The sequence below is a fragment of the Leguminivora glycinivorella genome, chromosome Z (assembly GCF_023078275.1).
Source record: "Leguminivora glycinivorella isolate SPB_JAAS2020 chromosome Z, LegGlyc_1.1, whole genome shotgun sequence".
NCBI lineage: Eukaryota > Metazoa > Arthropoda > Insecta > Lepidoptera > Tortricidae > Leguminivora > Leguminivora glycinivorella.
The window spans coordinates 51,704,335-51,731,361 of record NC_062998.1 but is presented as its reverse complement, the minus strand read 5'-3'; the positions used below and the strand labels follow the sequence as shown (position 1 = coordinate 51,731,361).

The 27,027-nt window shown below is 38.1% G+C and overlaps 1 protein-coding gene across 2 annotated transcripts; it reads right to left on the bottom strand.

Annotated features, from left to right (window-relative positions):
* Window positions 1–896: 896 nt before the first annotated feature.
* Window positions 897–27,027, bottom strand: LOC125241457 (M-phase inducer phosphatase 1-like). Of its 2 annotated transcripts, none has more exons than XM_048149961.1 (7): window positions 26,898–27,027; window positions 19,695–19,876; window positions 6,732–7,234; window positions 5,367–6,183; window positions 3,818–3,966; window positions 2,350–2,513; window positions 897–2,159 (listed from the first exon to the last, which is right to left on the bottom strand). In XM_048149961.1, exons 2-7 carry the CDS (start codon window positions 19,783–19,785, stop codon window positions 1,913–1,915), a joined length of 1,971 nt encoding a protein of 656 aa, XP_048005918.1. In that variant the 5' UTR covers window positions 19,786–19,876; window positions 26,898–27,027; the 3' UTR covers window positions 897–1,912. The 2 variants fall into 2 exon arrangements, with proteins under 2 accessions (XP_048005918.1, XP_048005919.1); XM_048149962.1 differs by having other exon boundaries at window positions 6,732–7,225.

Genomic DNA, 27,027 nt, shown 5'->3' with positions numbered 1-27,027 from the left:
GGCCCATTTTTCAAAACTGTAAGTAAGCATTTTTTTTTTTTATTGTTTTAGGGAATTTTAGGTCAATTGTACTCAGAATCACGAGTACTTTCAATCTCACTGGGAGACAAGTGTCCCAAAATTTCCATACATTTTTGTTACTTTCCTCTTTTGTTACCCCATATAACATGTACGAAAAATGGTAACAAAATAAGAAAAAAATCGTATGGGACAATTTTTTTAACTACTAAGATTGAAAAAGCTAGTAATTCTGAGTAGAAATAGCATATTATATTCAAAAATATCACACTTCATAAAAGTGGCAAAAAAAAAGAAATCCTCAAGTTACAAGCGGAAGTCTGCTTCCAACTTGTCATATTAGACATTAACAACCATTTGTAAATTGTAACTTGCAGCTTCGAGAAATTTTTTACAATTCACACAATTTTCTAACCAAGATTCATAGCCAAGTTTTAGGTTTTAGATAGGACAATCAAACGAACAATTCCAACAATATGTATGTACAGTACAAAAGAGTAGAATTTGGAACAATTTTTTTATCATAGCAACACTTATACAAAAGTGACTCGATAGTTGCTACTAGGGATGTCACGAATGTCGCATGTGTCACATTCGCGAATGCGAATGCGAATATTCAGAATGCGAATGTGCGAATGCGAATATCGCTGAATTTCATAAAAAACCAAAATAAAAACCAAGCAATCACCAACAACCCGCTAGGTAAAAATGCTTACTATTGGTCAAAATGCCGAGTACGAACTTCACGCCGTACGAATTTGAGCTATCTGCGCATGCGCGAGTCGACAGTCGACAAGTAGCAATTGGAGCGGCCGGCGCGGGCGAGGAACAAGCTGCGACTTGCACACATTCGCATTCGCAAAACATTCGCATCGTTTGAAGCGAATGCGAATGTCAATGCAAATGTTTAAAAGAATGCGAATCTTTCGCATATGCGAATGCGAATGCAAATATTCGTAACATCCCTAGTTGCGACATGCAAAACGGTTTACAAATGTAATGCGAAAAAGGTTCCCTTCGTATTTTTCCGGAAACGTTCGTATTTGTCATGCTAGTTCAGTCAATGTCAGTACATCTTGTACTGAGACTGACTGAAACAGCATGACACGTTCGTATGTTTCCGTAACAATACGAAGGCAAATCTTTTAGCACTACATTTAGACGGTAGCGCCACATATTTTCTACTGTTTTTCCTGGCTATACAAATATGGAAAAGTTTCGTTTGTGGATATTTCCCCGATTATTTTCCTAAATTAAAACTATATTGCAAAGTCGAATGAATCTAAAACTATGGCATAACTAAGATAGGTGGGATAATTTAAGCCTATTTTTGTACTAAAAACTTAGTTTTTAACAATAATATGGCATTTTTCGTATTTACAAATTAGAAATTATATTTAGTGTTATATTAGAGGCTTATTGCGGTATTTTTACCAAAATTTAGTCTTTAAAAGACCATGGTCTACTGAAAAGATCAAGTAGACCAGTCTTCCCAATAGACCATGCTCTTAGTTATCTAAAATCAGACCTTTTATAATAATTTAGAAATGCTTTAGGGACCAGAACGCATGGCCAGTATGCCAATTGTTCCCGCACTGTAGCTCGAAACGCAACTATCACTTTCGCACGGAAGAGAGAGGTATTTCAGTGGGGCATCGGTCTTTTCAGTAGACCATAGCCTTTTTCCATAGATCTCTATTATTTCAAGTAGACCACATCCAGAAGAGCTTGTCTTGAAAAAAGACTGTCGGTCTTTCCAGTAGACCAAGTCTTTTTCCATAGATCTCTGTTATTTCAAGTAGACCACATCCAGAAAAGCTTGTCTTGGGCAAAAGACCGTCGGTCTTTCCAAGTAGACCATTGGTCTTTCCAGTAGACCAAGCCTTTTCACCCTCTAAAACAGCAGTCTATTCCTCCTATAATGCGTAGAAGATGACGGTTGCTGCACAGAGCGGTGTTGCCTCAGTAAGTCCCTGTGTTTAGGATCCAACATGGCGGTATATCCTGCTGGGGAGCAGAGATCCGGATGTCGCTGGTAGAACGCGCGGTAGCCTTCGTGGAGGAGGTAGATTTCGGGGTAGTGGAGGGAGGGGTAGTTTTCCTTGTTCTTCTCGCGGTCGGATGAGCGGAGGAAGCGAGAACTGAAAAAGGAAAAAATAAATTTCAATCAACTGTGAGAACAAATGTAATCCGAGAAAAAAAACAAGACTTTCATGTATTTAAAAGTACTTTAAGACCTAAGGTCTTTTGAGTAGACCGAAGGTCTTTCGAGTAGACCAAAGGTCTTTCGAGTAGACCAAACCAAAAATGCATTTTCTAAGGTTTACTTACAGCTTAGGTCCCCTCTCCAAAGAGAATTCACAGTGGAAGACCAGGACCTTGCCCTGGGGTCTCGGTCCTTGCACTAGTTGTAGTATCTGTGTGGGTGTGTAGAGGTTCTGTGCGCCGGCGATGTGACCGCCTTCGAATTCGTACGGGTAACGGCAGTCTATCACCTGTGGGAGACGGATAATGTTATGGCGTGGAGTTATAGGAGTATGCGAAATATAAACCGAAATAAATGATTTGACGACCAGTCTGGTTCAGTCACAGAATTACAGTTAAACCAGAATGAGTAGTTAGGTCAAAAAGTGTGTCCACATGAGAGGTCATTGTTTGGGCTGGTGTCCCTCTCGCACTTACTGACAATGTCAACATTATTCAGTGACGTCATCACTGTCATACATTGGGGATACCAGTCAATTTTCAAAATTACTACCAAATCTACTAATACCCATTTGAACATATTTTTTGATTATACAAATCTTTGATTTATTGACATCAAAATAATTACATTATAATTATTTTCCAATTCTTTGAAATATATCGAAACCCTAGTTTGAATATAACACTAAAATAATATAAGAAGTAATAAAGTCAGGTAATATACAGATAAAAATACTACTACTATGGTAACCTCATTAACACTGGCAACACGTGCGAGAGGGACACCAGCCCAAACAATGCCCTCTCATGTGGACCGTTTTCGCTAGTCTGATACGATCACCTTTCTGTCTCAGTGATAAGGTTCAATTTAGTATGGCAAAAAATGTGATTCCACAATCTAGTTTAATAATTCTAAATCTATGGGTTCAGTCGGTAGTGACCCTGCCTGCTGAGCCGCGGTCCTGGGTTCGAATCCCGGAAAGGGCATTTATTTGTGTGATGAGCAGATATTTGTTCCTCAGTCATGGATGTTTTCTATGGATGTGTCTTTGGTAATAACGGAAAAAATGGATCAATTACAATTGCCCCCCAGTCGAGATTTGCCCCGCTGCACCTTACAAATACTTACATAGATAGAAATTTACCTCATTTTTTTTAAAATTATAAATGGGCTTACTCTTGGCCACAGACTAGCCAAAGGCAAAGACGTGGCCTACGATGGAGTGAGCTCGCCCAGAAGATGCCTGTTCACTCTTGATTTGAAGGTTGCCGGGTTATATGAGCTCGGAAATATAGCCGCCGAAATATGTACTTAAGATGACCCTGATCATACATACATACAATCACGCCTGTAATGCCTGTATCCCATGAAGGGGTAGACAGAGCACATGAAACTACTCAAGTTTCAGTGCCACTCTTGGCAAATAAGGGGTCGATAGAAAACGAAAGTGTGACATTGCAGTGACAGGTTGCCAGCCTCTCGCCTACACCACACTTTAACCCATATCCCACAGTCGCCTTCTACGACACCCACGGGAAGAAAGGGGGTGGTGAAATTCTTAACCCGTCAGCACACGGGACCCTGATCATTTACCTGAAAATCCGTGATGTTCTCAAAGTCCCCCCTGATAAGACCAGCTAGAGTGTCACACGTGATGCTCTTGAGGTCGGAGTGATTGCCCCTGGTCAGGGGCAGGGCGAAGGGCTGGCTGAAATCGCCTATCAGGTCCGGGTTCCCATCCGCTGGGGACAAAATTACTTCATTAATATACAAAATGTCCTTTCTCTTAATAGACTAATCGTCATAATTAATTGTTAGCGTCAAAAATTTTGTGAAGTACATATATGTATAATATAGGTATATAACCCTATATGTAGTAATTATAAATAGCTACGTGAAACTACGCTCCCTACAGGTGTTCACGGAAGACCAGCGTCGGGTACTACTCCAGTAGGACCGGGCATTATGCTGAGTGTTCACCTTTTTCAGTGTAATTACCTACAGTGTACATGTTAGTTATAAGTCTTCTTTTTTTTCATCTCATTGTGTATGCATTGTATAACTGTGTTTTTATACTGAAATAAATTATATTCTATTCTATTCTATTCTAAAATAACTTAGCTTTGGCTTCGCTCGCGGTAAATTCAAGAACAGCGGAATCCTCCATACAAAATTCCACCCCCTTTTTAGGGAAGTTGGGGGTTAGAAAGAGACAACAAGTAGCCTATGTCACTCTCCATCAATTCAACAATTTGTACTTAAAAACAATCACGTCGATTCGTCGCTCCGTTTCGCCGTGAAAGACGGACAAACAAACAGACACACAATTTCCCATTTATAATATTAGTATGGATGAAAGATACATTTTAACTCCCTCATTGTGACACTGAATCCATACTAATATTATAAATGGGAAAGTGTATGTGTCTGTTTGTTTGTCCGTCTTTCACGGCAAAACGGAGCGACGAATTGACGTGATTTTTTAAGTGGAGATAGTTGAAGGAATGGAGAGTGACATAGGCTACTTTTTGTCTCTTCATAACGCGAGCGAAGCCGCGGGTAAAAGCTAGTATTACATACATGGACCAGGAGTGTAGCAAACTACGAATGTTAATGTTTAATAATAAAATTAATATCTGGGCAACCGAGCTTCGCTCGGTTCTGTTTCGTATCCTTGACATGTGTCGCCATCTAGTTCAAAAATGTATAGTACCTACATCGAGCGAAAGAATTCTCAGCCTTAACAACACAACTACTCCACACGAGATGGCGCGCATTTCGCCACAAAAACTCAAATAGTGTATTTTCTATTCGTTTTAGCCTTGACCTGTGTCGCCATCTAGTGTTTGCAATAAATAGTACTTACATCGACCGAAAGAATTCTGTCTTAACAGTACAACTACTGCACACGAGATGGCGCGCGAAGAAAAACGCATGAAAACTCGAAAATTTGCGTTTTCCGGGACCTAAGGATAAGTTAGACCGATTTTTCACCCCCAAAAACCCCCACATAACAAATTTCTGCGAAATCGTTAGAGCGGTTTCCAAGATCGTCAGTGTAAATAAATATATATATAAATAAATAAATAAATAAATAAATAAATATACAAGAATTGCTCGTTTAAAAGTATAAGATACTCACATCGGTCAAAAGCGGACATAATCAACGCGTTATTCTCAGAGAAGTATTTCTGCAGCACCGGCCTGACTTCCTCACACTTCCTCCTCTTACTCTCCCCCCCTTCCCCTGGCTCACTTCGCTTACTCCTCTTCTGTGGAGACTCCAGGATAGACTGCGGAGACTCCAGTATCGACAGCAGAGACACTCTTGCTTTGCTCTGGGCCGGATTAATGCGGATACTTCTATAGTGTGGCTGCTTACCACTTCTTATGACATTATTTTTAATAATCTGTCCTGACAGCAAAGTGTCAAAATAAGCTACTTTTGGAGAGTTCGACTCTTCAATATCTAACAACTGGTCATCGAATTCGGAGACAAATCCGCTCTCCATCGAAGTAGTGCTGTCTGAAGTGAATATCCGATTCATGGAGTCTTTTGTCGGTGTCTCGCTGAATTTTAGAGATTTCTTAACCGAGCCGGAGCTTGAGCTTTTCTTGATGACCGGCGAAGGGAATTCGAAGCTGTCTTCGAAGTTTAAAGCCCTCGCTGGCCGGTTGAAGGAGGTAGACTGTTCGGTGTCAGCTAACGGTGCTCCGAAGACAAAACTGCCATTGATTTTCCTGTTCGAAGGGTTCCTGCCTCTGGATATGATATCCGGGCTATCCGTTGATATGATTTCGTACTTATTGCATTGGTCGAATGTGTCGTTATCGAATTTTTCTTCTAAATCGTGGAGAGTGTCGAATTCTTGGTCCAATTCTTCTTTCTCGGGTACGAAAGTGTCTTCAGTCTTGAAATCTTCTATGAAGGTCGTTTGGAGGACGTCTCTGAAGTCCAGCTGGAAATTAGAAATATACATTTTTTATTAAAATTATTTGAGATGTTCATTATGATAACCTAAGCACAAAATTAAAATTTTGAAAAAAAAAACCCCGACCGCGACATATCCACGCTATGCATCCATTTATTGGTGGACCGATTTTCATGAAACATGGCTAAGAACACTCCCGACTAATTCAGCTTTAAAAAAAAAATCTAAATCGGTTCATTCGTTCGGGAGCTACGATGCCACAGACAGACAGACAGACAGACACGTCAAACTTATAACACCCCGTCGTTTTTGCGTCGGGGCTTAAAAATGCTACGCCGAAAAAGGATCTGGCCAGATATCTTTTGTTTTCACTGCTCCTATAGTTAACGCCTAGTCTCATGTGCTAGCATTCAAATGGAGTAAGCAATGGGGTAATTTCAAAAGTCATATAAAAATCACCATTATTTCCATCACATCAAGATTCCCCTTTCAAAATTACCAGAGCATTTCTGTTAATCGAAATTACCCCACTGCACCTTATACTATAAGTAACGCGTTAAAGTATAAAATCTCACCTTAGTAGCAGTCCAATTCTCCTGTTCAAACTGGAACGGAGCCCTAGTTTCCTCTTCAAATTTGTCCATATTCTCCATCTTGAACTGACTGCGCTCCTCAAAAATCCTGTTAATCTTCTTGAAGGAACGCTGGCTGCTCACCGGAGACAACACCGGGGTATCAAGCAGTTTGAAAAGTGGAGAACGAGTTAGCGAGCTTAAGTCTTTCGGTGCTGAAGTCGGTGTGGAGTTCTGCAGCTCTCCTAGGACCTTTCTCGGTGTCGGTAGAGAGTTCTGAACTTCACTGAGGACCTTTTTTGGCGTCGGGTTGAAGGGAGAATTTTGGAGCTCGCCGAGAATCTTTCTTGGTGTTCGGTTGAATGGAGAGTTTTGTTCGCCAAGTACTTTTCTAGGTGTCGGGTTGAACGGTGACTTCTGGCTGTTCTCATATGATGTTTTGTATGGTTTCGGTGTGAGTGAGAAGTCTCTTTCTATTCTGTTTTCGTACGAAAGGCCTGGAACAAGTTATGGCAATGTAAACACCTTTGCCAAACATATAGTTACGTTAAATAAATGAAGTAGAGGGAAAAAATTAATTTTAATAAATAAGTTTATAATAGATTGACATCAACTAGTCGGGTAGCGATAACTTTTGAGGTTTCGATAATATTCATGTTGCTTACTTTTTGCATATGGTTTTCAGACTATTGATCAAATATAAAAATAATATTTTGGGTCGTCCTAGGTACTTGCTTAGCTCGAAATTTAGGTATTTCTATTTTTAAGCAGTGTTCAGTCAAAAAAATATTCGAGAAGAAATTATTTGTATCTATGTAAAAACAACGTGGTTGCCGATGTACATATGCATTTTGGGTCATTTTCATAGATGGGTTTAATTATATTTTAAAAATGTCTAATATTGGCCCTTAAACACCTAATAAAATATTAGAGTTGGTAAGTGAAGTCTTATACTATTCAGGACATTGTTATATATATATATTTTAAAAGTGTGTCACATTCATCCAATGCTTAGGTTAAAAAAAAATTTTTTTAATAAAAACCCTGTCAAAGCCTCAAAAAATTTTCATGTTAAAAAGTTGACGTCTACATAATTATAATATGATATCAAGTCATCATTTTTAATTTGGGTCACTTTCATCCATGGGTTTTCAATATTTGGCAGAATAAAACGCAACGCAATAGTATTTTAAATTTTCGCGCTGTGTGGCGCGCAACCGATAGCCAATCAGGTTGGCGCATGCCGCTGGTGCGACGCCGCGCTGTGACACGAGGCGTAGGTACCTACTTCTCGTGCGCAGTCATACATAATTTAAGATTGCCAGAAGTTCGGGCTTTGGCGGGATTCTCCTGATTTTTTTTTTTGCATGTCTTCCCAATTAAAACTTATACATTACTAACCTTAAGAACTGTATTACATTAGTAATGAAAACAGACCAATTATAAATCTCGAAAACACGTAAAAGTATCTAAAATAAACGAATTAATCTAGCTAAACTATAGTTAAGTTTTATTGTGGTGCATTAGGGTAATACCGAATGACAAAAATGCTGTGGTAATTCCGAAAAGGGAATCTTGATATGATGGAAATAATAGTGATTTTTATGTGACTTTCGTAATTAGACGACTTTCGGAATTACCCTAATGCACTATTATTTTATTTTACATTTCCCTCGAATTTCCGGAACCCTTTGTTCCGATATTGAAGTGCCTAATTCGATCCGGCACTCCTATTCATATACCGTGATTAATATTATTGTAACTATTGATTTCAGTTTTTAGTTACACAATACAGGGTGTAATTTTTATGACGGTAAATATTTATGGATGCAAATAAATACAAAACCCAAAAACAGTAAAATAAATTGTAACATGAATATTATTTCCCATATTTTCCTTAATTTTCATTTATAATGGACACGAAGCGCACGGCGGTATAATATATCTCTACACCTTATAAAACAAAAGTCGCGTGTGTCTGTGTGCGCGCGCGTGTGTGCAAACACGGGTGGTGAGACTGCGGTAGCCATTATTGTTATTATTCTCATTATATGGCATAAGAATCCTTTTCACAGACTTTCGACATTATTCCAATTGGTTAAGAATTTAACCCTACCTTAAAAAAAATGGTAATCAAAATAGGTATGTAATTTTTTTACTCACATTTATCTATCCATAAGTACTAATATTATAAATGTGAAAGTATTTCTGTTTGTTTGTCCGTCTTTCACGGCAAAACGGAGCGACGAATTGACGTGATTTTTTAAAGTGGAGATAGTTGAAGGAATGGAGAGTGACATAGGCTACTTTTTGTCTCTTTTTAACGCGAGCGAAGCCGCGTGCAAAAGCTATTATAATATAAAGCTGCAACACGACTGACATTTTTCCAAAAATAGCCAGAAGGAGGATCCGCCGGTGGCAGTGTTTAGTGTGGCCGTATAGAGGTTTGTCCTGCGACCCTATAGAAATCCGACCGTCGGTCTACCTATTCCGGGTAAAAAAATATTGGACGGCCTGGCCAAACGGCGGGAGATAGCCGGGGGGTGTTCGACCAAATGTCATAGAGGATCTTGGGCTGTTTTTGACGCCGCCATTTTTTTTCTAAGTGGCCGACTATTTTTGACGATTTTTCAAGTTTGTCGTAGAGCACTCAAATTTTGGTAGTAGAATCTCCAAGCAGCCTTGATTGGAATGAAATAAATTTTTTTTGGAAAAACCGGCCAAGAGCGTGTCGGGCCACGCTCAGTGTAGAGTTCCGTAGTTTTCCGTATTTTTCTCAAAAACTACTGACCCTATCAAATTCAAAATAATTTTCATAAAAAGTCTTTATACAGTTCTACTTTTGTGATTTTTTAAATATTTTTTAAACATATTATGATTCATAAGTTAGAGGGGGGGGACACACTTTTTTTTCCTTTAGGATCGATTATTTCCGAAAATATTAATATTTCCAAAAAACTATTTTATTAAACCGTTATTCAAATACCTATCCAACAATATATCACACGTTGGGGTTGGAATAAAAAGAAAACCAGTCCCCGCTTTACGTTTTATTTTACCACTTTGTCGGCGTGATTGATATACATATTGGTACCAAATTTCAACTTTCTAGTGCTAACGGTTACTGAGATTATCCGCGGACGGACGGACGGACAGACAGACATGGCAAAACTATAAGGGTTCCTAGTTGACTACGGAATCCTAAAACTGCTGCAAATGTGAGAAAACTGGCCACTTTTGTTTTATATGGCAACTTTTAAATCGTAAGAGTTAGCCGGGGGTGCTCGACCAAATTAATGTCATACAAGTCTCGGAGTAGAAAAAAGTTGTACTTAAAAATAATTCAAAATGGCTACTAATAATACTACTAATACTTTTTTTTTATTTCAAAATGGTCCTAGCGCGCTGAGATTTGGCATACGAGTGGATGGCCACCTCAAAATTAGTATTCAAAAAGAATATTTTTGAAAAATTCAAAATGGCGGCCTTTGAGGGCCAATTGAAATTTGTGTGGAGGTTTTTTTTTAGTCGCCATGGTTCCATAATAATACAAATAAGTTAAAAGTGCTTGAACAAATGTTGTACAGTCATCTGAGATCCATCGAATGACATTTAAAAATAAAACAAAGTAGCCGACTTTTTTTTTATATTTCAAAATGGTCCGAGCGCGCTGAAATTCGGCACACGGGTGGACAGCCGCCTCAAGATACAAAGTGGCGGTCTTTGAAGGCAAATTGAAATTTGTATGGAAGTTTTTTTTAATAACCATATCTCCGTAACGGTTGGAAAAAGTTCAAAAAAGCTTGAACTACACTATTTCAAAATGGCCGACTTTGATTTTTTTTATCTGCGGTCCGAGCGCGGTAAAATTTGGCACGAGGTAAAACCGGAGGCCAAAAATAGGAATGAGAATTTTTTTTTGGGAAAGACAAAAACGGTGGCGTAACGGTGTAACGTTAATCGATCATTCATTGGGGTTGTTTCTTTTTTAAATATAAGAAATACATGATTAAAAATTGTCTTATTTAAAAGTCCTTTTGTAATCTATATATTATTTCTCAATGTTCAGATTTGAGGAGTTTGGTTCTGACCATCATCAGCAGCTCCACTGCACCAAATGTCACTGTTCTGGACGAGAGTGCACGCTGTTCTTATAAAAATACCAAAGTCACTATAAGCGTGCCGTTCAGATTTGAGGAGTTTGGTTCTGGCCATCATCAGCAGTTCCACTGCACCAAATGTCACTGTTCTGGACGAAAGTGCACGCTGTTCTTGTAAAAATACCAAAGTCACTATAAGCGTGCCGTTCAGATTTGAGGAGTTTGGTTCTGGCCATCATCAGCAGTTCCACTGCACCAAATGTCACTGTTCTGGACGAAAGTGCACGCTGTTCTTGTAAAAATACCAAAGTCACTATAAACGTGCCGTTCAGATTTGAGGAGTCCGGTTCTGACCATCATCAGCAGTTCCACTGCACCAAATGTCACTGTTCTGGATGTAAGTGCATGCTGTTCTTAGAAAAATACCAAAGTCACTATAAGCGTGCCGTTCAGATTTGAAGAGTTCCGTTCTGGCCATCATCAGCAGTTCCACTGCACCAAATGTCACTGTTCCGTACGTAAATGCATGCTGTTCCTTTAAAAACACAAAAATCACCATATGTACACCTTTCAGATTTGAGGAGTTCCCTCGATTTCTCCAGGATCGCATCATCAGAACTGGGTTCTGAGAAAAGTGGGACCAATCTGTATGCATATTCATTCAATAAAATTTTTTTTTTTTTTTTTTAAATCGGTCCAGTAACGACGGAGATATCGAGGAACAAACATAAAATAAAAAACATACAGACGACTTGAGAACCGTCCTTCTTGAAAGATTTGAGGCGACGGTTAAAAACACTACGTGACGTCACGCGAGGCAAGTCCATTGGGCGTTTTTTTTTACTATGATGCAGTTTTACTTAGTGTTTTGTATTCGGTAACAGTTATATGACTTCACCTCCTTAAATATTGCCGGTTATAAAAAGTACATCCTGTATTTTGCTTTATAATCCTGTATTTTATACAGATAAATTCCTCACCGTTTTATGATATAATATTTTGAAGTACATGTGGGCATAGACGTACCTACGTCGATGCCCACATGTACTTCAATATAAAATATAAATAATCGGCGGTGCGTGTGTTAGCTCATTGAATTATATATTATTTTATATTGGGTTGGCACAAAAGTAATGACACACTCTACAAAACTCTATACATTTCCTTTCTTAAGTTAATTGTTTTCGATAATATTCTAGTATGTTGTAGAACATTCTAGGTACTTCTAATGTGAGGGTATATAAAGCCGCCCTCGTGATTGGTTTAGTTAGATTGAAATAAAATGGACGAGCGACAAGTTCAAACACTTTACTTATAGTACGAGTACTTGTTAGGCCACAGTGCGCGGGCTGCGGCTGACAATATCAACACTGCATTGGGCGCTGGAAGTACAAGCCATGCCACGGTGTCCAGATGGTTTGACCGTTTTAAATCAGGAGACAGGAGCCTTGAAAGTCAGTCACGCTCAGGGCGACCACATCTGCATTCAATGATGACGATTTACGCCGCGAACTACAGTCGAATCCTGATGCTACTACTCGTGAATTAGCGGAAGCACTTAACTGCAGTCACCACGCTGTGGAATACCATCTGCATAAATTGTAACATGAATATTATTTCCCATATTTTCCTTAATTTTCATTTATAATGGACACGAAGCGCACGGCGGTATAATATATCTCTACACCTTATAAAACAAAAGTCGCGTGTGTCTGTGTGCGCGCGCGTGTGTGCAAACACGGGTGGTGAGACTGCGGTAGCCATTATTGTTATTATTCTCATTATATGGCATAAGAATCCTTTTCACAGACTTTCGACATTATCCCAATTGGTTAAGAATTTAACCCTACCTTAAAAAAAATGGTAATCAAAATAGGTATGTAATTTTTTTACTCACATTTATCTATCCATAAGTACTAATATTATAAATGTGAAAGTATTTCTGTTTGTTTGTCCGTCTTTCACGGCAAAACGGAGCGACGAATTGACGTGATTTTTTAAAGTGGAGATAGTTGAAGGAATGGAGAGTGACATAGGCTACTTTTTGTCTCTTTTTAACGCGAGCGAAGCCGCGTGCAAAAGCTATTATAATATAAAGCTGCAACACGACTGACATTTTTCCAAAAATAGCCAGAAGGAGGATCCGCCGGTGGCAGTGTTTAGTGTGGCCGTATAGAGGTTTGTCCTGCGACCCTATAGAAATCCGACCGTCGGTCTACCTATTCCGGGTAAAAAAATATTGGACGGCCTGGCCAAACGGCGGGAGATAGCCGGGGGTGTTCGACCAAATGTCATAGAGGATCTTGGGCTGTTTTTGACGCCGCCATTTTTTTCTAAGTGGCCGACTATTTTTGACGATTTTTCAAGTTTGTCGTAGAGCACTCAAATTTTGGTAGTAGAATCTCCAAGCAGCCTTGATTGGAATGAAATAAATTTTTTTGGAAAAACCGGCCAAGAGCGTGTCGGGCCACGCTCAGTGTAGAGTTCCGTAGTTTTCCGTATTTTTCTCAAAAACTACTGACCCTATCAAATTCAAAATAATTTTCATAGAAAGTCTTTATACAGTTCTACTTTTGTGATTTTTTAAATATTTTTTAAACATATTATGATTCATAAGTTAGAGGGGGGGGACACACTTTTTTTTCCTTTAGGATCGATTATTTCCGAAAATATTAATATTTCCAAAAAACTATTTTATTAAACCGTTATTCAAATACCTATCCAACAATATATCACACGTTGGGGTTGGAATAAAAAGAAAACCAGTCCCCGCTTTACGTTTTATTTTACCACTTTGTCGGCGTGATTGATATACATATTGGTACCAAATTTCAACTTTCTAGTGCTAACGGTTACTGAGATTATCCGCGGACGGACGGACGGACAGACAGACATGGCAAAACTATAAGGGTTCCTAGTTGACTACGGAATCCTAAAACTGCTGCAAATGTGAGAAAACTGGCCACTTTTGTTTTATATGGCAACTTTTAAATCGTAAGAGTTAGCCGGGGGTGCTCGACCAAATTAATGTCATACAAGTCTGGGAGTAGAAAAAAGTTGTACTTAAAAATAATTCAAAATGGCTACTAATAATACTACTAATACTTTTTTTTTATTTCAAAATGGTCCTAGCGCGCTGAGATTTGGCATACGAGTGGATGGCCACCTCAAAATTAGTATTCAAAAAGAATATTTTTGAAAAATTCAAAATGGCGGCCTTTGAGGGCCAATTGAAATTTGTGTGGAGGTTTTTTTTTAGTCGCCATGGTTCCATAATAATACAAATAAGTTAAAAGTGCTTGAACAAATGTTATACAGTCATCTGAGATCCATCGAATGACATTTAAAAATAAAACAAAATAGCCGACTTTTTTTTTATATTTCAAAATGGTCCGAGCGCGCTGAAATTCGGCACACGGGTGGACAGCCGCCTCAAGATACAAAGTGGCGGTCTTTGAAGGCAAATTGAAATTTGTATGGAAGTTTTTTTAATAACCATATCTCCGTAACGGTTGGAAAAAGTTCAAAAAAGCTTGAACTACACTATTTCAAAATGGCCGACTTTGATTTTTTTTATCTGCGGTCCGAGCGCGGTAAAATTTGGCACGAGGTAAAACCGGAGGCCAAGAATAGGAATGAGAATTTTTTTTTGGGAAAGACAAAAACGGTGGCGTAACGGTGTAACGTTAATCGATCATTCATTGGGGTTGTTTCTTTTTTAAATATAAGAAATACATGATTAAAAATTGTCTTATTTAAAAGTCCTTTTGTAATCTATATATTATTTCTCAATGTTCAGATTTGAGGAGTTTGGTTCTGACCATCATCAGCAGCTCCACTGCACCAAATGTCACTGTTCTGGACGAGAGTGCACGCTGTTCTTATAAAAATACCAAAGTCACTATAAGCGTGCCGTTCAGATTTGAGGAGTTTGGTTCTGGCCATCATCAGCAGTTCCACTGCACCAAATGTCACTGTTCTGGACGAAAGTGCACGCTGTTCTTGTAAAAATACCAAAGTCACTATAAGCGTGCCGTTCAGATTTGAGGAGTTTGGTTCTGGCCATCATCAGCAGTTCCACTGCACCAAATGTCACTGTTCTGGACGAAAGTGCACGCTGTTCTTGTAAAAATACCAAAGTCACTATAAACGTGCCGTTCAGATTTGAGGAGTCCGGTTCTGACCATCATCAGCAGTTCCACTGCACCAAATGTCACTGTTCTGGATGTAAGTGCATGCTGTTCTTAGAAAAATACCAAAGTCACTATAAGCGTGCCGTTCAGATTTGAAGAGTTCCGTTCTGGCCATCATCAGCAGTTCCACTGCACCAAATGTCACTGTTCCGTACGTAAATGCATGCTGTTCCTTTAAAAACACAAAAATCACCATATGTACACCTTTCAGATTTGAGGAGTTCCCTCGATTTCTCCAGGATCGCATCATCAGAACTGGGTTCTGAGAAAAGTGGGACCAATCTGTATGCATATTCATTCAATAAATTTTTTTTTTTTTTAAATCGGTCCAGTAACGACGGAGATATCGAGGAACAAACATAAAATAAAAAACATACAGACGACTTGAGAACCGTCCTTCTTGAAAGATTTGAGGCGACGGTTAAAAACACTACGTGACGTCACGCGAGGCAAGTCCATTGGGCGTTTTTTTTTTACTATGATGCAGTTTTACTTAGTGTTTTGTATTCGGTAACAGTTATATGACTTCACCTCCTTAAATATTGCCGGTTATAAAAAGTACATCCTGTATTTTGCTTTATAATCCTGTATTTTATACAGATAAATTCCTCACCGTTTTATGATATAATATTTTGAAGTACATGTGGGCATCGACGTAGGTACGTCTATAGAGGCTTAGACGTACCTACGTCGATGCCCACATGTACTTCAATATAAAATATAAATAATCGGCGGTGCGTGTGTTAGCTCATTGAATTATATATTATTTTATATTGGGTTGGCACAAAAGTAATGACACACTCTACAAAACTCTATACATTTCCTTTCTTAAGTTAATTGTTTTCGATAATATTCTAGTATGTTGTAGAACATTCTAGGTACTTCTAATGTGAGGGTATATAAAGCCGCCCTCGTGATTGGTTTAGTTAGATTGAAATAAAATGGACGAGCGACAAGTTCAAACACTTTACTTATAGTACGAGTACTTGTTAGGCCACAGTGCGCGGGCTGCGGCTGACAATATCAACACTGCATTGGGCGCTGGAAGTACAAGCCATGCCACGGTGTCCAGATGGTTTGACCGTTTTAAATCAGGAGACAGGAGCCTTGAAAGTCAGTCACGCTCAGGGCGACCACATCTGCATTCAATGATGACGATTTACGCCGCGAACTACAGTCGAATCCTGATGCTACTACTCGTGAATTAGCGGAAGCACTTAACTGCAGTCACCACGCTGTGGAATACCATCTGCATGAGCTTGGGTATCGAAAAGTTTTGGCTCGATGGGTACCACACATCCTTACCGACGCCAGTCGTGCAGTCCGTGTCGCCATCTGTCAATCACTTTTGCTGCGACCCCGACGTAAAGAGTTTTTGACTGATCTGGTTACGGGAGATGAATTATGGATTTATTATGAGAACGATACACGTCGTGCTTTTTGGCTGCCTCAAGAAGAAACGCCACCAACTCAACCGGTGCTGAGTCAAAAGAACCGCTTAAAAGTTTTGCTTTGTTGTTTCTGGGACTCGCAAGGCATGCTGTTTCATGAACTATTACACAATGAAACTGTAAACGCTAACAAATATTCAACACAGCTAACCGAACTATCTTCTGCTATCAAGAAAAAACGACGAAGACGAGCCACTGTAATTTTACTACATGATAACGCTCGACCTCATGTCGCATCTACCGTTCGCCAACAGCTGCAGAACTTGGGCTGGGAGACGATACCCCACCCACCTTATTCTCCAGACCTCGCACCATCAGACTTTCATTTGTTTAGAGCCCTGAAACGACATTTGCGGGGTAAACAATTCAATGATTTCCATGATGTACAGGTGGAGTTGAACAACTTTTTCGAGGCACAGCCATCAGAGTTCTGGGCGAAAGGCATCCAAACTTTGCCGGATCGTTGGCAAGAAGTCATAGATGCTAATGGTGATTACATCATCGACTAAGTTTTTTGTATTGTAATAATAATAAAAAATATAAAACGTAAACCAAGTGTCTCATTACTTTTGTGCCAACCCAATATATGTGGATTCATATTGAAAGATAAGCGCTCTTCAATCTGCATAGTGAGTGACACGCTTAATATAAGTATAATTTTAAAGTACTTAGAAGATAAATCGACTAATTATTTGACAGTAGTAAAAGATAAAGATAAAAGATAAAAGACATTTATTCATGACGCTCACAAACACGTACGTACATGTACACACAAGAATAGGACAAAAAACAGAGAACAGAACATTAAGTAAGTGCGCATCACGAAATGGACCCAACTCAGCATAATGCTAGCTGGAAGCCAGCGCTGGTCTTCCGTAGGGCCCATTCGGTGATGCCACGACAGATAACAAACACACAACAAAGAAAAAGAAAATGAAGAAAAGAGACAGAAAAAATAAAACTATTTACATAAAAAAACCAAGAATACACATAAATACACAAGAATACACAAAAAAACCAAGAATACACATAAATCACAAAAAACGGGAAAAAAAGGAAAACATAACAGAACACAAATTTTAATAAAACATTATCAACTACATACATTACATTGAACGCGACCACATCAGCTGTCAGCCCAGCCTGCCGCATCTACTATTAGTAGTAGTAGATTCCACGTTGCATACTAAATTTATTATTTAGAAATGAAATTATTTTATTGATGCATGTGGAAAATAGGTATATTTAATTAAAATTGCTACTCTAGTGGTCTTATCAAATACAACCTTTTCGGGTTGCACAGTTGAAATAAATTTGCGTTTTGTACGCAACGTGCGGTTTGTCGAATATCGAGAGAGGTCATTGCCCTTCCCTGCTCCCGCGCCACGGCCGCGCGGACGCGCCCGCTTGACTTGATCGAACGCAAATATTAATACCGTATTATTTTTCGAAGCATTCTATTAAACTGACCCAAATTCATGTATCTTATTTACCCTGTCTTTTTAGTTATTAAGATGTGAACTCTAGTAACTTTAATATTTTTTTGTAATGGTAAGAACCTATTTTAGCTAAATTATCGCAAATTTTATAAAGCATTGGAGTAGAAAAACACAATTTCAGTTTATTGATATATTTAAAGGAGCTAATGCGGCTTCACTAATTTTTTTTAACATGAATATTTTTTTGCGTCTGTTTCGCTAGGTATGACAAATTGTCATATAGCATTCGAGGAAATTAACACAAACTACGTATACACGCTAAAAATGTCATACTAAATGCATTACAGTTACATTTTTCTCTCGAATATTTTTTTGACCACATTAGGTGAAATTAAAAATTATAACCATAAATTACCAAATTACTGAAAAAGCACCCTAGGAATGTGACCCAAAACGAAATATTAAATTTTATATGTTAGCAAAGTATTTATAAACGAAAACAAAATAAACTTTAATATTTTTTTAACTTAGGACCCAAAATATAGCCAGCGCCGCAGGACTAAACCATGGGCTATGGACTTTGATTTCATTTAAAAATACAAGTTTCATGTGCTCTGTCTAGTGCCTACCCCATTTGGAAATACAGACGTGAGCTTATGTATGTGTACAGTAAAAGGCCATAAAGAATGCACATAGGTCTTTGGAAAGAGACAATTAACGTCACAGAAAGAGACAACGCTATACAAAGACGAAAAACCGATGTGAATTCTTTATGGCCGTTTACTGCATATATTTATTTATTTAAACTTCATTGCACTGTGAAACGTGCACAAAAGGCGAACTTAATGCCAGAAGGCATTCTCTACCATCATCATCATCATATCAGCCCTTTATCGCCCACTGCTGTGCAGTACGTCACTTGTCCCGGTCCTGAGCTAGTATTATCCAGTTCTCTACGACTCTACCATACAATATATTTTTTCAGTACAGATGGTCGTTTTTTTACGCACTAGTTCGAGAAGTGGTTCATTATATGCCAGGTCGAAACTGCAGAGGCTCATCTGTACTGAAAAACGTCGTACGATACACGTGCGAAAAGGAAATTCGTAACTCGTGTCGATTTAAAACACTCCCTTCGGTCGTGTTTTAATTTATCGCCACTCGTTTCGAACTTCCTTTTTTACGCACTTGTATCGTAATGTACTATTATGTATGTACACTATGTACCAGTGGCGGTTGGTGAAAATTTCTGCTAGGCAATATTGAGCAAAAAGAAACCTGTACTAGTAATCATTTAGGCAAGCCGTTGGGAATCGGCTTGTATGGACCAGCCGCTGCTGCTAAGTACAGTCAACCTATTGGAACCCCAGGCCACTCTACAACCATGTCAAAATGACAAGCCGTAAGAGATTTCTTACGACCTGATTAATAACGTCACTATGACATAGTTCTACAGTGGCCTAGGGTTCCAATTGACTGACTACATCATGTGTATATATTAACTAACCTAACCACAAAATTAAAATTTTGAAAAAACCCCCGACCGCGACATAGTTGACCGAATTTCATGAAACATGGCTAAGAACACTCCCGACTAACTCAGCTTTCAGACAAAAAAAACTAAATCAAAATCGGTTCATCCGTTCGGGAGCTACGATGCCACAGACAGACACACACACAGACAGACAAACAGACAGACAGACAGACGGACAGACAGACAGACACGTCAAACTTATAACACCCCTTCGTTTTTGCGTCGGGGGTTAAAAAAAAAAAATCTTACCAATATTAGGTGAGGAGTTCTCTTTAGATCCCAACCTCCGTTTGGGCGGTGTCGGGGACTTGGGCGACAGGTTAAGGGTGTGTGGGTCCATTTTAAACTTGAAGCTGGTCAGGAGCGCTTTATCCCGCCGTCGCTTGCTGGCACTGTTGCCACTGTTGATGGTAAAGGTGTCTGTGATGAGCCTGGAAAGATAATGTTCGAAATTTAAACATTTATTCGAGTAGACCACAGAGTTATAAATAATAAATATTATGGTACTTTATACACAGACTGACTGAGTCAAAGCTCAGGAAGGCTTATGTTGTGGGTACTCAGGCAATGACATATAATAAACAAATATTTACATAGTTCTTTTACAAGTCAATATCAATAGGTACCATCATAAATTAAATATAACAAGATCATACCATCCCATACATTAAAATGCGACCGCCTACGAACGCGCTTACACTCCACCACACATAGATGGCGCCACAAAAAATGCCTTGTTGCCACCGATTATTTGTAGATTGGCATTAAGTGTCAATTCCGAGCCGTAAATCTATGTCAAAAGTGACACTTAACGCCATCTACAAGTATAATCGAAAGCTACAAGACATTTTTTTTGTGGCGCCATCTATGTGTGGTGGAGTGTAAGCGCGGTCTTAGGCGGTCGCATTTTAATGTATGGAATGGTATGATCTTGTTATATTTAATCTATGGTACCATAGAGGAAATAATAAAAGGGAAGAGTTGTAACTCCATACATCAGTCAATTACCCTCGCATTTTTAAAATAGTTACTGAACTGATTAGATAAGGGGTGCTTGGTCCCTTTCTCACATATACATAAGTCAACATGACAGATAGGGACAGCGATTTTTTGGCTTATTCAGGTTTTTAAAGCGTTAATGAAAAGCGCCATTAGTAATTGATAAGATATTATTAGATATTATTATCTATTGACACTAGAATAAGTCTTTTAATATAATTTAAGGTACTAACTTTGAAAATGAGTGCTTCATTTCGCCGTTAAACGTAAGTTTGGCGAAAAAACTAGAAACTGTATAACTGTAATCTTTGTTTTCAATAAATTAAAAAAAAAAAGTAAATGCACGTTATTGTAGTGACATCTAGCGTCATTCACGCGTCAAATAGCGTAAATTATCACTACTAGGTGGGCTTCGCTCGCGTTAGAAAGAGACAAAAAGTAGTCTATGTCACTCTCCATCCCTTAAAACTATCTCCACTTAAAAAATCACGACAATCCGTCGCTCTGTTTTGCCGTGAAGGACGGACAAACAAACAGACACACACACTTTCCCATTTATAATATTAGTATGGATAGTATGGATTTCATAATCAAATCATGAAATTGATATATAAAAAAAAAAAAAAGATGTGACGTAATTATGGATGGGCCCGAAAAAAGAATGATATGTATTTTTGTATGACATGAAAAAAATATACAAAACTGTCTTAACTTAAACAAAAATAAAAAATGTACATTTAAAGTAGTATTAATTATATATACAGAAAATTTTAATATCGATCTAATGTTTCAACAACAAATTTATATTATATACTTTCAAATATTTGCTACATGATACAATTGTAAGATGCCAAATGTTTGAGCCTGAACTCAATTGTTTAAATAAAACAGTATAAAATATTACCATTTCTTTTAATGGATTTTAAATTACAGGTTTTGTCTAGGACACGCGACAGAGAGAGTTTTCGATTAGTAAAAAAAAAAGGGGCGCTGGTGCCGTGCTTTTATAGTGTCGCGACGGGGGAAAACCGCGGCGCTTCAGTCTTCATTCCTATTGGTCAGGCAGTCGGGGCTCTGGCCGCTGCTCATTGGATCAGCGGGGTGACCGGAGGTTGGCTATCCTGTCTGTGTTGCCAGTCAGGGCGTTAACATACTCCGGGGCGCTGAAAGACTCTCTTTCAGGATTCTTGTTGTGACGAGAGCGGGCATATTCTGTTCAGCGCACGCTTGATCACCCCTCTGGCGGTATTGATGTCTGCCACGCGAGGTACGCCATCCTTCCCGTGGTATAGTTTGACGACTCTGCCCATGCGCCAGAGTAGCGGCGGCAAGCCCTCCTCCTTGATGAGTACTACTTCTCCCAGCTGTAGATCACGTTGCCTCTCGCGCCATTTATAGCGTTGCTGTTGTAGAGACACGTACTCGGCCGACCAGCGCTTCCAGAAGTGTTGCCGTAGCTGCTCCAGCCTCAGGTAGCGGTCCAGGCGGTGCGGGTTGCGGTCGTCGAGCGGCGGGCCCGGCAGCGACGTGAGCGGCCTAGCATATTTTAGTAAATCACATACAAGAACAATTAAGATATGTCCAACACACGAATGTAATTGTTTGCCTGCCAACATTTAAAATAAACTACTATTGTACTTTGTTTAATAAGCGTGTCGAAACATTTAACACTTTCTAAACCGGGCTCTACGCGGCGCTACGACATTTTCGCTACATACGGGGAAACCCATGTAATCGGCTACGCTTCTACGAGCGGTGTGCCCGACAGTCGGGTTCTTGGTAGCGAAAGTGTTAATGATTTATTATATAAGTGCAACTTGAAACACGAATTTGGCTACATTCTAGATTCGAACCTACATTTGTCATATGATATCACTATGTTCTCTAAGTCTGGAAATATAAACCGGCAAGGGTTCATCACAATATATAACGATTTAATAGACTTTTTAACATACATACCCAAAACAAACACACTCGGCACAAATGACTACGCACTGCAATCCACATGTTCAGTACCATGCACAAGTAATCAGCACATAATTTTTGATAACTCACAGCCACTAGATCTCACACAAAACAAGCAGCCCACAGTCAACAGTGTTAACCCAGAAGTTCACTTGTCAAATGCACAAAACACCACGTTTTTTCGAGGCCTACTCTAACCTAGATGCCACTGAATTGGATGATAAATCAGATCTAAATGCTTTTAAAATAATGTTCCAAAACACACAAAGCCTTTTCAATAAACAAGCCATATTAGATGCATTTTTGGATGATAAAAATAATAACTTTGAAGTTCTCTGTCTTACGGAAACATGGCTATCCAAGGAAAAACAAAAATTAATACAGTTAAACAATTACGACATCGCATCATCGTTCTCACGGGTAAACTACTCGGGCGGCGGGTGTTGCATATTTCTGCGTAAACAACTAGAGTATTTACACCGAGCGTGAGGACATCGTGGATATGTCCATTGAATATATCATAGAAATGGCCTCTATTGAGCTGCCGTCACTTAATACATTGATAGTAGTCATATATTGGAATGGTCGTGAATATGAGACTTTTTTAAAGCAAATGTCATTACTTCTAGAAATGTTAAGTAAAAAAGATTCTGGGAAAAGAATTATAGTAGGCGGTGACTTTAACTTAGATATGATTCAAAATAACAAACAATCACGACAATTAATAGACCTCATGAAGGAATACAATTTTATCCAACATATAAAGGATCCCACTCGAGTTACCAACACTACGTCAACATGTTTGGATCTTATTTTTACAAACTTCACACATGACATTATAAAAACCGAAGTGTGTGATTTCGGATTTTCAGATCATAAAAGTACCATTATCCGCCTATCAACACAACAACAAGGTAAAAAATCCTTCTATATATGCAAAAAAAGATTATATAGTATAAAAAATATTCAAAATTATAAAATTATGCTACAAGATATTGATTGGCTGCAAGTAATTAAACCAGAAAATGATATAAATAATAATTACGACAAATTCCATAATACCTTACAAAACATTCTAAATAAATGTATACCCTTAAGAACTATTAAAGTAAAAACTAACTTTAAAAAAAACTGGCTCACAAAGGGTATAAAAATTTCTTGCAAAACCAAAAGATTATTAAAAATTATGGTTACCCAATCAAACGACGTAACACTTACTAAACATTATAAACAGTACCAAAAATTATTGAAAAAAATCATATTTAAGTCTAAAAAACTCCAATATATACGGAAAATTAAAAAATCTGATAATATAGTTAAAACTATGTGGCAAATAATAAAAGAGCGCACTAACAAAAATTTTTCTCAAACGCGGCAAAATATTGAGTTATCGATCCATAATAAGCTAACGTCGGATCCTAAGCAAGTGTCGAACGGGATACCCCCATTTGCCAGAATTTCATTTGCCATAATTTTATTTGCCATCCTATTCAACAATCATAATATTGTTTCTCATAACATCTTATGCCATAATCATTGTTTACTATATTAATCTAGTGCCAGAAACTTTGTTTCCCATAAAGTCAGTTTCCATAATGTCATTTGTCAGAATCATCGAAATCCGTAATTACCACATTCCATACCATCATTTGTCATACAAATTAGCGTCCAGAAAAGTCAATTTCCATAATGTGCTTTGGCAGAATCGAAAACTACTATAATAGGTACTAGAAAGACTAGAGAATGAAACTGCTATCAGAAAGTAGGTTAGGTTAGGTTAGAACTGTGACCCCCTGGAAAATGAAACTGCTATCAGAAAGTAGGTTAGGTTAGGTTAGAACTGTGAACCTCTGGAAAAGGAAACTGCTTGAAAAGTAGGTTAGGTTAGGTTAGAACTGTGACCCCCGGAAAATGAAAATACTATCAGACAGTAGGTTAGGTTAGGTTAGAACTGCGACCCCCTGGAAAATGAAACTGCTATCAGAAAGTATTAGGTTAGGTTAGGTTAGAACTGTGACCCCCTGGAGAATGAAACTGCTGGAAAAGTAGGTTAGGTTAGGTTAGAACTGTGACCCCTGGAAAATGAAACTGCTATCAGAAAGTAGGTTAGGTTAGGTAATAATATGGGCAACAATTAATATGGCAATAATTGCTTATGGCGTTTGAATATTCTATGAAACCATATTATTGCACTTAATAATATGGCTAACAAATAGTATGGCATTGTATGATTATGGAAGGTAATATTCGGATAAACAACGAGTATGTCATATGATTTTTATGGTAAACAAATCATTCGGGCAAATGAAATTCAGGCAAGTTAGATTCGGGCAAATGAATATTATGTTAAATGACTGTCGGGCAAACAATAGACAACCGTGTCGAACATATTCAATTCATTTTTTGCATCAGTGGGACAAGTTGAAGCCGGAAGTACCAAGCCGCGCGGCCGACCTGTACTCCTACCCACCACAAACTCAATTTACCTAAGCCCAGTAGATATGCCAGAGGTAAAAAGAATAATAATGAATTTAAAAAATAAAAAAAGTTCCGGAGCTGACGAGTTGCCGCCTATGTTATTTCGACACTGTGCTGACGAATTAACTTTTCCTTTCTACCTATTAATCAATCAGTCTTTTACCGATAGATCCTTTCCCGATATGCTAAAAAAATCAATTATTAAACCCATACATAAGAAGGGCAAAAAAAACGACCCTAGTAACTATCGACCCGTGGCTCTTCTACCCACATCATCAAAAATATTCGAGACTGCTATGTACAATCGCGTATATTCTTTTTGTGAAAGGTACAATATTTTTGATGACGCTCAGAACGGGTTCCGGAAAGGCCGTTCTACTACTCTGGCTGCATATAAATATGTATTAAATGTTTTAGATATACTTAATGACAAAAAGTACGCAATTGGCATATTACTAGATATGTCTAAGGCATATGATATGGTCCAATACGACATACTATTGAATAAAATATATGAGATAGGAATAAGGGGAATTGCTCACGACTGGTTTACGTCTTACCTCAAAAACAGAGAACAGTGTGTCGCAATAGAATGTTTGAACCATACAACGGGCGAAATGACAAGCGTAATATCTGACCAGCTGCCCGTCAGGCATTCTATCCCTCAGGGAAGTGTAATTGGATGTTTGCTCTTTCTGATTTACATTAATGATATTCCTAAAACAGTTTCACAGTCTTGTGTACTTTTTGCCGATGACATCTCGATCCTAACCTCATGCAATGATGACACGAATATAAATCAAGACGTAAATTATACTTTAAATAATGTAACAGAATGGATGGAAGACCACAATTTAAAACTAAATATTTCAAAAACTAAAATCATACAATTTAGGCCTTATCAAAAAACACCCTTATCACAACACTTTGACATAAATGGAATAAAATTGGATTTCGTGGACTCTGCAAACTTACTGGGTTTCATTATTGACTCAAATATTAATTGGAAGGATCATGTAGCCAAAATTATCATCTTTCGTGTACGCATTAAGAGAAATAAAAAGATCAACTGACTTCAACTCTGCGATTACAGCTTATTACTCCTATGCCTATTCTTGGCTTACATACGGCATCATACTATGGGGTAACAGTACAGATGTCAAGGATCTTTTTATTCTTCAAAAAAAGTGTGTACGAATTCTAGCGAACATAAAAATCCCAGAGAGCTGTACTCCTTATTTTAGACAATTTAATATGTTAACTTTAGTTTCAGTGTACATTTATGAGGTGTGTAAATTTATAAGAAGAAACCCACAATTGTATAGGTCAATTATAGACCAGACCCGCCGTTATGAATCTAGGTTCAAAAATAACCTAGTTCCAGTTTCAGGGTCAACAATGAAATTACATAGTGACAGTCCACACTCCATGTCTATCAAGATATATAACAAATTAAGCAATAAATTAAAAGAAGAGAAAAACACCAATACTTTCTTAAATAAACTAAAAAATCAACTTATAGGGAAATGTTATTATAATTTACAAGATTTTTTGCTAGATAAAGAAATTTAAAATTTAAATTAATGATTTGTGTATATAATATGTCAAATATTTAGGTAACTTATAATTTACTGTGATTAAGCTTTGTATATATTGTTTTTATTGTTAACTAGTATGTATTTTCATTAGGATAGATTAGTATTTAAGTTCTAGATCATAAGTTTACCTGCTATGCCCTAACAGGGTGTCATATAACGTGTACCTACCCACTATTGTATACTTATGTGAAAGCATGAATAAATGAATATGAAGATTGTTATAAAAATATACCTGCTTTTAACAATCCATAGTAAATACGAAGACACAAAGTTTCACAAAAAAACCAAATAGCCACTACGGGTGTAAAAGACAAAGTGTTTTAACAATGCTGCCCTTAAGCTCATCGGGACCCTCCGCCATCAATATCGCCTATCAAGGGCCGTAAATAAATCGAAAAAACCAGTTCCTTACCTAAACCCTTCTCCTTATTGTATTTTATTTCTCAAAGATAACAATAGACATCGAAACTTTTTAAGGTTATGAGAACTTAAACCGAATTTTAAGGTCAATTTCTCGTGCGAACACTCGGAAACGATTGTCA